General features: G+C 31.9%; 1 protein-coding gene across 7 annotated transcripts in view; it reads right to left on the minus strand.

Moving 5' to 3' along the window:
• Positions 1-16,372, minus strand: part of CSMD3 (CUB and Sushi multiple domains 3) — a 1,245,869-nt gene that overhangs the window by 713,297 nt on the left and 516,200 nt on the right. For 4 of the 7 annotated variants that reach the window (XM_019823045.3, XM_019823044.3, XM_045049905.1 and 1 more), the window contains one exon: positions 7,019-7,096. The exons of the other annotated variants lie outside the window; for them this stretch is intronic. In XM_019823045.3, coding sequence (XP_019678604.2) covers positions 7,019-7,096 — 78 coding nt within the window. The remainder of the gene's footprint in view (positions 1-7,018; positions 7,097-16,372) is intronic. 7 annotated transcript variants of the gene reach the window in all.

Raw genomic sequence — 16,372 nt, forward strand, 5'->3', positions numbered from 1 at the left:
CAAATCCCCAAGACAGATATCTTAATGCAAACGAGTTTTAAACCTGATAGTTTTGAAATATGTGAGTGATATTGTTTCATAAATTCAATCTTGTAATGAACTAGAGAATAACTGCTACTTTGTTCTTTATCAACTCTGCATTTTGAGGAAAGAATAGGACCTGAGTGGAGATTCCACAGAGACAAAAAAGCAAAATTTTACAACGGTTCTTGACCTATGCTGTGGATCCAAACCACTTGTGGACATTTCTTTAGGGATGAAGATGCTTATTTCTACCTTTAGATATTCTAACACAATTACTCTAGGGTAGGACCCTGGGCATCAGTTTTTTCCCTGGTTTGGTTTTCAGTAATCCTTAAGGTGATTCTAATGTAAAGTCAGTGTTGAGACCTACTGGTCTCTGGCATCACTTAGTTCAGATTGATCAATATGTTCAAACTGATTTATCAGATAACAAGATAACTATCAGATAAAGTCCCAACAGTCATAGCTCTGGTAAAATTGTCATATTCCCAATTAGATAGAAATTTTCCATTTGTGTCTTTCATTCTGTAAAAATCACTTTCCTAAATATCCCCAGCCAATATCCTTATTGACAACTTTATTACATATTCACTGAGCCCTGCAAAATATGTGATAGTTTTACTTTTTTTGGTCTGCTTACTTGCTATTTCATTCCCTTTTACTTTTTTTTAATCATTCCCTTATTTTTGATCACTCTCTTACTTTAGACGACTCTCTTACTTTCTAGTGGACAAATTCAAAGGCATTGGCCATGGTTCTCTATATTTTATATTTCACTCATGGCTTGAAAAAATTACCTCTTTGCTAACGAGTTCCAATACATGGTTTCATCATTTTTCCCCAAGCTCATTCTTCCTCCTTCAATCATCTCCTAAGTGACTCCACCGAAATATCCAGCGTTACCTCTTGTGCATGCTCAGATCCAATCTAATCACTGATGCTTTTGTACACTCCATTATCATTCACCTCCAATCCACCTTGAGTACTAGAGGAGGACTAAACTTCCTCAAACAGTTTTTATTAATGTTCTAATCTCCTATGATTTGAGATTTCTACTATATCAGTTTTATTTCCCACTAGTCACCAAGATGCTTCCATAACTCAATCCAAAGGTTTCTAAATCATTCTGCAATTTTACTAGTTAGCCATGTTCACCCCATGCTTTATTTATATTTTCTCCGAGTGTCCATGTTTTCCCTTTCTTCCTCCTTAGCTATTAAAATTCTGTCTAGTTTTTAGACTCAGCCCAAGTCCCACTTTTTGCAAAATACAATCCCTAATTTTTCCAGATTATTCTAGTCCTTCAAATTACATAACATCGGAAATTTTATGTTTAGTTTTTAAATTATTTATCATGTTATAGATTAGTAGTTTCCCATTCCTTAGTAATACATACAAATAGATTATATACTTGATAAAGATAAGGGGAAAACAATTATTTTAAATACACCCACAATGCCTAGATAGGTGTTAATAACCTCTGAGTAAATATGCCCTAGTAGTTTAATTAACAACAATATCTGGTGTATTGTTTTCAATGAATCAAGTATTTTCTATTGGAAGCACTCTCTTATCTTAAAATAGCTTTTGAAAAGGTTGGGGTTTATGTTATTTAAATGTGGCTTTTTGACATGGAATAGATATAAAGAAAGGAATGGCATGAACTGGGCTTACCTACTATATTACAATCCAATGTATAACACAGATTACAAGTTAATTTAGAAGTGATCTATGAATACATTATTAGAAAATAAAAAAAATTTTTAATTCATTTTTCCATTTCATCATTATTACCTCAAAATATAAGCCTGTGTTAATATAAATTTAAATAGTAGCTAATGCTTAACAGGGTACTGTGTCAGGAACTATTCTACATCATTTATCAACTCATTTAATATTCACAACAATCTAAAGGGTAGTTACTATTATTACACACTTCCTACAGGTGAGGAAACTATGGCAGGGAGAGGTTAAAAATGTTTCCAAAGTCATATCTGTTAGTTAGTCCCTTAATCTAGGTTTAAACCTTGGCATATTCATTCAAAAACTTCTATTGTTAAACCCGAAGCTCTCCATCCTGTCCAGAAATCTCACTAAGGCAAAATGGCATCACTAATTAAATTCAATCCTCTTTACCAAATGTTTTATCTTAAGATGCAGTGCACATACATACTTTTTACCATTTCACTTAATTAATTAATTTATGTATGTATGTATGTATGTATGTATGTATTCAGTTTATTTGGAAGTATCCTTTAAGCCACTGTTTTTGATTATCTGCAATAGGGGAAAGACTTTCCAATTTAAAATGTAAAGATAACGGGAGAGCTTCTGCATGATACATGTATTTAATACTCTTTAAAACATTTAAACTAAAAAATAAAGAACAAAGTGTATAACATCTTATTTCTCTGAAATATAGATACTTCATAATTGCCCACAGCTAGTTATACCAAGACATTCAAATGTAGTAGTTTTTATTCAAAAGTTGCTTTTTCTACATAATGCTATTTAAGCAATTGGACAGATCTGTCCTGTTTACTTCTTTAAATGTGAGCAGTAATTCACAGAATGGTAAGAACAGGAGTGCTCTTTAAGCGTTTAAGTATGGGGCACCTGGGTGGCTCAGTCGGTTGAGCGTCCATCTCTTGATGTCAGCTCAGGTCATGATCTCATGGTTCTTGGGACTGAGCCCCGTGTCAGGCTCTGCACTGAGAGCACTAAGCCTGCTTAGGATTCTCTCTCCCTCTCTCTGTGCCCCTTCCCTGCTCACACTCTTTCTCTCACTCTCTCTCAAATATAAATAAATAAACATTTTTAAATAGTTTAATTACATGGACAGGGTGTTGCCTCTTGAAAAGAGTATCGCTATAGGGAATATTCTTTTTTCTCTGATCTTTAAGGATATTTATTATACCTATTATTATTATTATTATTAATGCAACATGAGTTCTTTGTCACACACAAAAGTGGATAAAAGAGGAGAGGGCAAGTTTTACAGATTAAAAAAAAAAAACAAATGGATTGTAATTTCTCATAATACTGAAGTTATGGGTTTACAGGTTTATATGGGTTCATAAATAGGCTACAGTAATCTTAATTAATTTACCACAATATTCCATGTTTGAACTTAAAAACATAAACTTAGCCAACATAAAATTATAATAGCCAGCATGTCACGAAATATTCTACATCTTTTACATGTATCAACTCATTTACTCTTCCCTACAATCTTTAGGGTAATTTTTTATAAGCAATTTATTTCTGAGATTCTGATTTTATATCACACAGAATTTACTCCAAAAATAAAAGCAAATAGATTCTATATAGAAGTTACCTCTATGTCACCTCACACAGCTGGTTACATTGCCACTTTTCTTAGACTCTTTTTTTTCATATTAGATTTTAAAATTTTATTCCACCTTGTAAAATACAGTGTTTTAGATCTTGTTCTGAAATCAACCATCATGGACGTTGACAGAATGTTAGTTTATACTACTATATAACCTACAAAGAGTTGACTCTTAACTCATTTAGCTTCCCAATAAAATGTTGGATCCTTGCCAGCTGAGACTATATTTTATTCACTCTTTTACCTTCTTAGTATAGCATGGTGCTACCTTGGAGAAATAGCTCACACAGAATTGTAGAATGAATAAATAACATGAAATGAATGAAAGTATGGATTTGAAGATAAAATAAAATAATTATACATTATGAGAAGCTTAGAGTCTCTTCATAATTCCATCTTAATACTTTAGAAGAACTAGTAGAAAAGTTAGTAACACTACTAGTTCATTAAGTGCAACATTTTAAAATACAAAAACATGTCTTTACCTTTAAAATTAAAAAAAAATCAATTTGTTTTCCATTTGCCGACAACCTACCATTTTGGGTGAAAAAACAAGGGAAATAACAAGGGATGGATAGAGGTTTTGGAGTTTGGATATTAATTTGGAATAAGAATCTAAGTTAGCATTTAAACACCCAAATGCTCCCCATGAACACTACTGCCGTTTTCTGAATCTGTTATTAATTTGTTTCTTAGTTAAATTTTAAAGGCACTACTGTGGGAAGACGTGCTTTGGCAATGTGTATAGATCAGTCCTCCTCGCTTATGCTCACTTCTGGCAGTTCCAGTAACAGAATGGACTGTTAAAAAAAAAAAAAAAAACCCACACATACACACAAGCTTTTTTGTTATTTTTTTTCATTTGAAAGGTTTATAGGAGATAAAAATTGTCTCCTTTAAAAATTATTTGGCCCATGGGGCGTCTGGGTGGCTCAGTCGTTTAGGCGTCTGACTTCGGCTCAGGTCATGATCTCACAGCTCATAAGTTGGAGCCCCGCGTTGGGTTCTGGGCTGACAGCTCAGAGCCTGAAGCCTGCTTCTCATTCTGTCTCTCCCTCTCTCTCTGCTCCTCCCCTGCTTGTGCTCTGCCTTTCTCTGTCTCTCAAAAATGAATAAATGTAAAAAAAAAATTTTAATTATTTGGCCCTTTTTTTAAAATTATTTGGCCCTGTGTTGAATAAATGATATCAGAGAGATGAAGACCCAAATGCTTACTTGTTAACCACTAAATAATAATGACAAAAATTAAAACAATATAATCCTTTTCTATAAACAACCATAGAGAATGTAGTTTTGATATTAGTTAGGAGCTATTTGAAAAAAATGCACTGAAATGAAATGTCATATAATGCTGATGTATTATTTTGTGACTATAAGAAATTGGCAATACATAATTTGTTTTTATTTGTGATTATTTTAAAAAATGTAAAAAATCACAATATTTTTTATCTTTTACATAAAATGTAATAGATAAATGCAAATTATGCTTTAAAATTATGAAATAAATTAACATTTATTGCTTCACGATTAACTTTTTTTTTCCTCATTAACTTTTCTTCTCCCAATTTTAAAACTAATATTCTTTAAATAAAATATTTTTAAAAGAATTAGGTTTTTTCTCTGGGGTACCTTGGTGGCGCAGCTGGTCGGGCATCTGACTGGATTTCGGTTCAGGCCATGATCTTATGGTCTGTGGATTGGAGCCCCATGTCAGAGTACACACTGACAGCACAGAGCGTGCTTTGAATTCTCTCACCTTCCTTCTCTCTTCCCTTACCCTGTCTGAATTTCCCAGGACATCTGAAAGCTCGGAGTATGCAGCACATAACATTTGTATAGCCAAAAGGAGGAAAGGGTGAACCAGCAGAATTTATAATTCTACTTAGAATTCCAAAACAAATATACTGGCCAAAACATTAGAAAAAAGGTAGTAAACCTACTATTTAAGTCTGCAAAGACTTAACTTTTATTTCATATTGACATGATGAAATTTGGTAGGTCAGAATATTCATCTAATAACTTCTTTCCATTTATATGTCCTATTGTAGGAAAAATGCCTTTCCAAAATGTTTTTAACAATTAATATATGAAAAATTACTCTAACACTATTTATTTCCCTGAAATGGGTAGATATGTTTTTAACCCCCCAAAATAGAATAAGAAATTATAATTATATAGCTAAATACTTTGTAATGAATTATTTAGTGCTTTGTAAAATGTAATCTAATTTGATCAATGATTTCCTACTTATATCTGCTATTTTTGGCTTAGTATTCTCAAATCTAACAAAATGTAAAATCACATTTTAAAATTATTACACTTTAAAATGTTTGATCACATAGAGGCTCTGAGTTTTTTGATAATTGATGTAATTGCTCAAATTCTGTCATTTACTGTTATATATACAAGTCATTAAACATGAAGATAAAATCCTTTTCTGATATAACCATAATGAACAATCATTGTTAAAGAAATAGCTATAAACTCATTTCATCAGATTAATTGGAACTGAATAAAATAATAATGCTAAAATATATTCCTGTTAAAATATAACATATGCTATTTTAATAATCTTATTAACTATCAATGTATCATTAGAGAAGTCAGATGTGTCATGAATGGTTTCTTTCAAAATTATATATATGTATATGTGTGTGTGTGTGTGCACGTGCGCGCATATATATATATATATATATGCACGATAAGGTAGAAAATTTTTTCAAACTGGTATTGATTTATAATACAAATGCAAAAAAAATTTTTGTTTATAGTAATATATATGATTGCTCTAATTCAGTGATTCTTAATTTGAGATTCAAGGATGAACTTCAGATGATCTATAAATCCATGAATTTTTTTAAGTTTTTTTTAATTTATTTTGAGAGAGTGATAGAGAAGCAAGTTGGGGAGGGGCAGAAAGAGAGGAAGAAGGAATCCCAAGCAGTCTCTGCACCCTCCACACAGAGCCTGATGTGGGCCTAGAGCTCGCCAACTGTGAGATCATGACCTGAGCTGAAGTCAAAAGCCCAACTCTTAAGTGACTGAGCCACCTAGCCAACCCTAAATCTCTGAATGTTAAGCAAAATTGTGTATAAGGCAACACATAACTAAGTGTATTTCAGGCCACCTTGTTATTTTCAAGAGAAAGCAAAAGTTAATTCTATAGTCAACTAATTAATTTACTGAAGAGTTGACTTAAAGGGTGTGGATAACTTAATTTAAATTGAGGATATATTTTTCTCTTAAATGAAAAATTACCATTAAAAGAAATTTTTTCCCTAGAAAAATAATTATGTCAAACAGAAATCCTTATAAGAAATCACCAATTTAAAAACTTTCACTATTTTTTTTTTAATCTCACATCCTAGAATTACAAAACTAGAATGCTATCAACATACTAGCTCAAAGAATTTTTTTACGTCTGAAACAGCGCCAGCTTGGGAGCTCCCCACATCAATCCATTAACTCAATACACATTTAAATACAAGAAAATATTGAATAATAATCATGCATGTTATATAGGTATTAATGCAGTTAATTTGGTAAATACACAAACATTTTAAAAGAACACACACAAACAACACAGACACCACAAACTTCACTCTTGCACTAGAGAAAGTAACAAAAAAGGAGTACACTCACAGATAGAAAACTTGTTGCTGTTGTCTTTCCCTGGAAACAATTTAAATCCTCTAGATTTAAAATCTATGGCCTTTTTCACTAGTTAAGAAAACAAACAAAAACATGTATCAGGATATACAATTTTAAAATAAAATTCAAGTTAACAAATTTTGTTAGCATTGAATTATCCAAGTTAAAGAAACTGCTTTCTTAAGCCTGACATAGGGTACCCAGAAGAAAATTAAAAAAAAAAAAAAAAAGAAAAGAAAATACAGCAATATAATCACTGAGTAGTAAAATACCAAGCAGTACAGAAAGAGTTTAAGTGTTCTATAGGGAAAATCCTGGATATATGGGTAGATAGGTTTTTAAATACTATGCAAGTTTTTATAGGAGAGCAAAATACTACCAGTTTCTTATAACTTCAATCCATCAAATTTTATGGAAAAATTAAACTAGGAAAATAAAAATACTGAGATATTATAAAAGTTTGAAAGATTTAATGAACTTGGTTCTTAAACTAATATATTTTTTAGGTAATTTAGCTTAAGTGGAATATTAGGATACATTTAAGAAAATGGTATAATTGAAAAAACTTAAAATATAGTATTTCTGCCAATAACCATTTTCTTTCATAATCATTGCCTTAACATTATGATTGATGCCCATCCACAATCTATAAAATTTATAAATGTGAACTACCTCTATTTGGAGTTCATCTGAAATATTGCTATTGTTTTTTATATGATATTGAAAGCCAATATCATAGGAGGCTGGTATATTTCCTGTGTATTGTACTAAAATAGACATGACAAGATTTACTTAAAAGATAAATTCAATGAAGTAACTGATATATTTTAAAAACATTTTTTCAAGTATTTTGAATGAAGGAAAAGAAGTATTAGTCTTTTAAGAATAAATTACTAGATTCACTACAGTTTCTATGTACTTTTTAAGTCATAAACAATGACACCAAGTGAAATAAAGGAAATCTATTTAATTGAAACCCCACCCGTGAAAAAAAGTTATGCAACCTGATCTAATATTTAAATATCAATTCTTTTTAAAAAAACCAGCATGAATAAGAATGCAAGGTATATATTTAACTTCAATTATAATTTAGAAATTTTTACATATTGCTTTTTATAAGATTTATAGGCTAGGGATTATTACATCAGGCAACTAGATTTTGTTCATGCCATGGATTGAAAAGAAGGAAAACTGACTTTTGTTAGATGGTTTAAAACAACCATTTCACAAATTCTTATCTGCTATTTTACCCACTTAGTTCAAATCATGAGTATTTTATTGGTTTTGAAACATTTTAAGGTGATTTATTTCCTCAAAATTAGAAAGGTAGAGATAGGGTCTGATGAGTTACTGGAATATATAGTTATGGACTATCTATACACACTGTTATAAAAAATAAGGAAATGACCAGTAAAGCAAGATTTGAGACCTGATTCTTAGCAAATTATTAGTTGTGTGATTTTGGACAAGAATCTTTTTACCTCAGTCTCTTCTCTTAAAATAAGAAGCTAGGGGTAGATGACAGCTCAGCCATTTGACAGTTCTGAGATTCTTATCAGAAAAAAGAAACAATCACCTCTCTCTCTCAAATCGTACTTCTGTTGTAATTCTTTTCTACACCTCCATCCCCGTGGTGAGCCAGAGGTTAATTCTCCTGGAGTATTCAACTGCTCTAAATTTAGCTCTCCCACTTGTGAATTTTCCTGTTTTCTTAAAATTCTTCTTAATAAAATGGGCATTTTGTGTTTTGAGGCATATTTCTGGATAATCCCAATCCAAACACGAATTGTAAGTAGGAATTCTAACTCTACCTTCCTCTGCACTATAACATTTGACTTCAACAACTGCAGGTGAGTCTGAAGATTTCATGAGAATTTTCACACAAAATCTGGAATTCTTTGAGAAATAAAGATAAATATATGAAACAATTGTAAACCCAGAGGCGAAAATTGAAGACAGTTCAGAGGATGAAAAAAGATCACTTCTATAACGTGTAACTGGGACTGAAGAACTTTGAAAACTACAGTGGTAGAGTGTGTGTGTGTTTGTGTGTGTGTGTGTGTGTGTGTGTGTGTGTGTGTGTGTGTGTGTGTGTGTGAAGGTTTATGAGGGGTGCTTAAGGTGATTATTCGGTTGGGTGAAGTCAGGAACAATGTGTATCTAAGAAAGCATCACCTCAGATCAAGGAGTTCTAGTTTTCTGGTTCTAAGGGGACCTAGCTTTATTACTATTTAAAAAAAAACTCATTTTTCATTTTAAATTGAAGAAAACAGTCCATCTTTTAAAAACATATTACAATGTAATACAGATGCAGAAGATGGAAGGCCAGGAGAATATCCGTTTTAGAAGAAAAAAAGAATGGAAAATAACAGAAAATTTAAACCCACCAAAAAAATTTAAACAGCAAACACATACTTTTTTTTTATGATTTCAAGTAAAAGAATATAATATATGTATATATCACTTTATAAATAAACTGAAAGGACAAAAATTCCAAGTACCAACTGCAAAAACCCTCTTCTAAATTATATATTGATGAAATGTTAAATCTCAAGTATATGCCATAAAATGTGCATTTTATTATGCATTCCCAGGTATATGTATGAAATAATAACATACCATTAAGCAACGAGTGCTTGTAAGTAAATACAACTTATCATGAAATTGACCTGATCTTTTCAACAGGTGTATTTCAGGAATGAGCACTTAAAATTTATTTTATCATAGAGATATATTAAAATATGTTGTGGGCTTTTATGCAAGTTAGGAAAATGTTAAATGATGGTATGTTGTTTGTGGCCATTCCTTTCATTGTACTCTGAGCTTCTCAAAGGCTGAAACGTGGAACTTCTATGAGTGTGTGATTGAATGAACACCTGCAGTGTTGCCAATCCTGGCTCATTTAACCAAAGACATTTTGTCGAGAGTATTTCTTTTATTAATCATAAATGAGAAGGGGGAAAGTGAAAAATGAATGAATATTCAAGTAGAAGTATTTTCATGTATAAAGCTATTTTTAAATCCATAATAACTATGTATGTTCTAATACTTTTATTAAAAATGTCATTAAATGCAAGACATGTAGACATGTGCACAAATATCTATTTCCTTTGTTTTCTTCTGTCTTCACATGCTGAGCAATTTTTGGTCATTTTTATTTATTGCTTTTTTGGTTTGACTTAAGCATAATGGAAATATTCTAAAATATAAACAAACTCTGGCAGAAAGGAAGATATTAGGGCAACAATCAAATTCACTTTTTTTTTAAGTTGTAAGCTCTGAACACAAGAAAAATCATTTTGTGTATCTGTAAATCTTTGTTATATAAACCACTGTAGGGGATTAACGCTGCAGTATTTTTAAGATCTATTATTGTTCTATCATCTTCGAAATCAATTTGAATTCTAAAATGCATTTTAAAAATTACCTAAAAATGGTGATTGGATGTTTCTTAAAAGTCATGTAACGTCCATGTTAATCAGCTGAAGTTACTTATTTGAAATTATTTCATTAATTTAGATTTCAATGCCTATTATTAACATTAACCATATATACACATACATGGATAAAGAATTTGATTTTGTTCAAACATTAATGTGTGTGTGTGTGTGTGTGTGTGTGTGTGTGTGCGCGCGCACGTGTTTGTGTGCGTGCGCGCGTGCGTGTTTGGAACAGGCAGCCTATGACTTTACTTTTATGTTAGAGAATCTTTACTAGTGTAAACTGAGAACATGTGGTATTACTAGCAGAAATTCAATTGGAAGGTAGTAGATTTCATGCTGGTGCCAGTGTTTAATGTTAGAAAATTCACCATATCACACAGATGTGATAGAGGGAATTCAACCATTAGTTGGAGCTTTGGAAAAGATGATCTTTAACTGTTCTGTCACTATGCTTCTAAAACTTATAATCATAAAACATCTCCTGGCCTCAAATTTCTTAATTGAAAATTAATAAACTCCTCACTACATAATCTCAAAAGTCATATACCTATAATTTTATAACCATATTTTTAAATTCTATTTCATTGCTACATATAGACAATATGCGATTTTGCAGAACTTTTTTACCTTTGAAAAAGAAAAAACAGACATGTTTAGTATTATGGAGAACAGTTTTTCATTGGAAAAATCTATTCCAGATTTCTATGGGATTCTAGTAAAACAACAATTGCATTACTTATTAAGTGTTATCTTTCATTTTCTACCGAGGTTATATTCTAACACAATAATAAAAATGAAACAATGCAATATTGTTTATTATTGTAAACATCCAAATTTGTAGCGTTTATTTTGATAATAATTTATCTTGCAAGTGTCAGTAGCTGTATTATAAATTGATGATTAAGTCAGATTACAATGCTTCCAAAAAGTAAAGCACTCTTTTGAGAAAGTAAGGTATTTTTCTCTTATTGATTTGGTGGGGTGGGGGTGGAGGGAAGGTGGAGTTACTTTTGCTTCATCTTAACTTTTCAAATGTACGATAATACATCTGCTTTTGTTCTGTGTTTGATATCATGGTTTCTATATGGGGTATAAAATTTTAATTCTTTATCTTGAATTAATTACAATCCTATTTTTATCTTTACACTCAAATAAACTACACTAATAAAATTCCTTTGGGTTTTATTTTGGCTATTAAGGGGTGCCTGGGTGGCTCACTCCATCACACATCCGACTTTGGCTCAGGTTCATGGATTCAAGCCCTATGGTGGGCTCTGTGCTGACAGCTCAGAGCCTGGAGCCTACTTCAAATTCTTAGTCTCCTTCTCTCTCTGCCCCTCCCCTGCTCTCTCGCAAAAATAAATAAAAACATTTAAAAAAAACCCTAATATGTATGGGGTGTCTGATTTAGAGAATATAGCACATATCACTATTGAGAGTAGATTCATTTCCATCAGTACTAAGAAATATAACCAATCATCGGCTAGGGATTTAATCACAGATCAACTGAACGTTAAAGAATGGTGTGTTATGGGGCGCCTGGGTGGCGCAGTCGGTTAAGCGTCCGACTTCAGCCAGGTCACGATCTCATGGTCTGGGAGTTCGAGCCCCGCGTCGGGCTCTGGGCTGATGGCTCAGAGCCTGGAGCCTGTTTCCGATTCTGTGTCTCCCTCTCTCTCTGCCCCTCCCCCGTTCATGCTCTGTCTCTTTCTGTCCCAAAAATAAATAAACGTTGAAAAAAAAATTAAAAAAAAAAAAGAATGGTGTGTTATTTGTGGCATTTCTCCCATGCGGCTAGGTGTTGGGAGACCTGTGTCCCCAAAACACAGGGGACAAGTGGTTTAACTTCTCTATTCATTTTTAAGAGATTCATTCATTTATCTAGGTGAAGAATTTGGACCAAAGGGAGAAGGAAAGACTGATGTATTCTCAATTCTATCCCCAAATTCAAAATATATTCAGAGATTATACAAGTACTAAACTACATTAAGAGAATACATTGTTTAAAAGTGAATGGTGGCTCCATGCAACATTGAAATTTAACACCTTTTTTTCTAAATCGTCTAGTGTCAACTTATTTAGCGTGATGGCTGCTAATTGGTCATTCCTTCCACTTTACCCTTGGAAGAAGAAAGATGGGGACACTATACTGACACCAGGTAGTATTCCTGCAGTGTCTCCTTTACCATCTTTCATGTAAGACTTACCAGTGGATACAAATTTCTGCAAAAATAATTTTGCATGATAAATATTTCTATAGAAATTAGAGGTATTTTGCAATTAGGTCATGTTTCTGGATTATACACTCTAAAGGCATAATAGAAAATTCAGCAACATATTAGTAAGTTGCTTATGAATCTTTGTAAAAAGGATTTTACTTCACAGTAATTTAAAAGAAGAGAAATAATACTGGCCACCACTTGATGAAAAAGGCAGTGATGTAACTAAGTGTGTTCAAAAGCACTTCAAAACTCATTTATAGAGACTTATGTATTAATCATATGCAAGATTCAAACTATTCTCAAATTTAAAGTGATGGATCTGGATTAATTTAGTAAGAAACTATATATATATTTTATTCTGTAAATCTACCATATTATCCCTTTTAAAATTACTAGGAAAAAATATGGTTCAGACACTCCGATTTTCTAAATCCCTAAATTTTGATTTTTGCTACTCCGCTAACTTATAGCTAGCACTTTATCCTGAATATAAAGTGTATAAATATAAATTTATGTGTTGCCCAATTTTTAGTTGAAAGAAAATTTACAATTATATATTGTACCACTATGCTTAAATTCTACAACAAATTTCAAGTATTGGAACATAGCAAGAATTTAACAAATGTTAGTTATTTTTATTATTGTTATTGCCAGTTATAATGCTAAGAACTAATCAGTTTCAGAGGCTAATACAATTGGGGCTGCAATATTCTAAATAAATAAATAAATAAATAAATAAATAAATAAATAAATAACTATTCTGTGTTATGTCTTTTTCACTGTATGGACATGGTAGGTACATATGTTTATGTTAAATCATCTACTTTCCCTGGATTTCTAACTTAAATTGTTAGATGTGTATCTCCCTACATCCTTTAACCAAAAGAGTAAATTTAGTAAAAATATATATAGACACATCCCTAGATATATGATCATACTCGTTTTTATAAACACAGGTATACTAATTCAGCATATTTAAGGCATCCTTGTCACAGGCCCATTTCATTTTCACTTTTACAAAAAAAAAAAAGATTCTTAAGCTATAAGTCTAAAAGTTTTAATGAGATCAACCTAGACTTTAGATATTTGAAATCTTATTTTTCAATCATTTCAGATTGAGAAAAAAAGTGTAATTTTTTTTTAAGTTGGAAAATTAAACAGAGTGACCAGAGTGGAAAAGACACATCGTACTTTATAAAAGCAATTTGCTAATTTTCACAGGTCTTCTGACTTAAATTAGTCTTAAATTCTGACTTAAATTTGTTGCTTTTTACTTGATACACTGGATGGACTAAATAATTGGTTGAAGAAAATCACACAACTAATTACTGGATAAGGACTCTAAAATTTGATATGGGCTTTCTTCTCTCCCAGAAATGGAACAAATTCAGGAATCCAAAACACTGGTATAGATACCAGCAGACGCATCCGCATTGCCTGGCGTAACAGGTCTTACAGTTATGGTATGCTGTAAAATGTCAGCATTATAAAAGAAATGTGGAATTTTTTATATTCTCTTTAGGGATTCTTATAACTGGCATAATAAAAGTCACCCTATGAGAAGACGCACCAATGGTGAGTTCACAGACATTTTTAACACTTTTAAAACTGTCTCAACCTTTGTTTCATCTTTTTTTTGATAGTTTCAAATGAAATTTTTATTATCTTTAGTCCTACAAATAAATATTAAGATCCACTCCATTCATTTAACTAGCCCCCCCTTTTTTTGGATATATTCTTTGAATAGAAATGATTTTCTAGTTGCTTTGTTTGTAATTTCTGTTCTCTTTTCATAAATTCATTTTATTAAGGATAATATAACTAAAAGTATTAACATGAAAAAAATAACTTTTTTTTTAATGGGACGGTTAGGATAGCCCTGGTTTGCAAAGGGATGCCTTAGGAAATACAAAGATTAGGCAAAACTTCTCAATATCAACAAAAACATATATATATATATATATATATATATATATATATATATACACACACACATATATATATATCTGCAGGTTTATAAAAAAACACTTTTTCTTATGCAAAATAATTTTGTGTCCCATATTTGTTTTACACTTAACAGCACAGATCACTTATGTATACTACAATGCCTTCCAATAAGAAACTAATTGGGAAAAAGCAACTGTTTGAATAATAATGACCACAGTTAATGAATATCTTCAGACTGAAGCAGTGGTATATATTCTTACACTACAAATATCACTAGTGCAGTGAATAATTTCAAGTAAAAAATCCAGTATTTGAAACTGGTAACAATATTACTTTAATCGGTAACAATATTTCCTCATCTCTCTGATTTCAGATTATTATATTTTATCTAACTTCTTTACTGGAAGCCTTGGTATCGCTACCTGGAATCTGCCTAAAACAAGCAAAGATGGGCTGGAGGAGTTGTATTTGATGCAGAGTTATTCTGCTAAAGAAATGATGTTAAGGAAGCAAACAACTGGTCATCACCCATCTATGTTGTATATTATCTACATGCCTTTCCAGCTCTATCCTCTTCCTTGTTTTTTGTGCCAAAGATCGATCTGAATAGACTACATCCTGCCACACAAATTGGGGCATCGTCTAACAGTGCTGGCATTAACTAGAGCCTTATTACAAAAGCAAATTACCCAGCCTTACCCTTGACCTACTGAACTAGAATTTACGATTTAATAAGATTCCCCGATGACTCTTAACATGCGTTTAACTTTGTGACGCATTGGATTGCATCAACAGACGCTCTTATCTTCTGGAGTATTCCAGCAGGATGGAGGGACGGAGGAAAGTTACAACAGGTTTATTCTGCAGGGTCTCTCACCATTAATTTGATTGGAGTTGACTAGAATCCTTAACTGAAGGTCACTAGTTTTTTGTTTAATACTAGTCTGATATATGTATCTCTCTGTCCAACATCTCCCTCCAGTCATCCCAGTGGGTCAGCAATGGTGAAGCCTAACCATGGCTATTCTGTATTAAAGCATTATCCCTTGTGGTTTCTTCACATCTACTCATTTAGAAATAATCCTTTTGTAAATAAACCTTCCTTGAATTATCCCACGTTCCACTGTTTCTCAATGGACTCCGATGGATACACCACTGGTACGCGGAAATCATGAGAGATTTCTCTCAACCATCGCGTACTATGTTTATAACCACTCTTACACTTCAAAAGGTAACATTTGAGTAAAAATATGAGTGGCTGTTGCTCATAACTCTACCATTAGTTGCTTACTTAATTTCTAGGGAATTTTTAAAGATCTAGATCACACATCTACTCTCTTCTAGCAATTATCTGCTCAAGAAGCACAGAGAATTCACAAGGATAAGGTAGATAAAAAGATAAGTGTGTTGGCTGTACTGAAGTTAGAGTAACTGAATTAAGGGTAAACTGGCAAACAAAAATATATGAGGTAAATAGAAACACAAGATGAACTGAATGCTACACATTGCTTTGGCATAATTTATATATGAGATCAGTATGAATAGTGTTAAATAGAGCTGTATATATTAGCTGTTTCCATAATTCTCTATCAATATTCCATTGAACCATATATATTTATTTCTAAGGAAATAACCTAAGAAATTTAAAACTCTGTGCTAATTATTTGCTTAATTTGTTCACCTATTTTTACCTTATAAATTTTTTATCATATTAGAGCATATTTTCTTCCTAT

Source organism: Felis catus, chromosome F2 (assembly GCF_018350175.1).
Source record: "Felis catus isolate Fca126 chromosome F2, F.catus_Fca126_mat1.0, whole genome shotgun sequence".
NCBI classification, from domain to species: Eukaryota; Metazoa; Chordata; class Mammalia; order Carnivora; family Felidae; genus Felis; species Felis catus.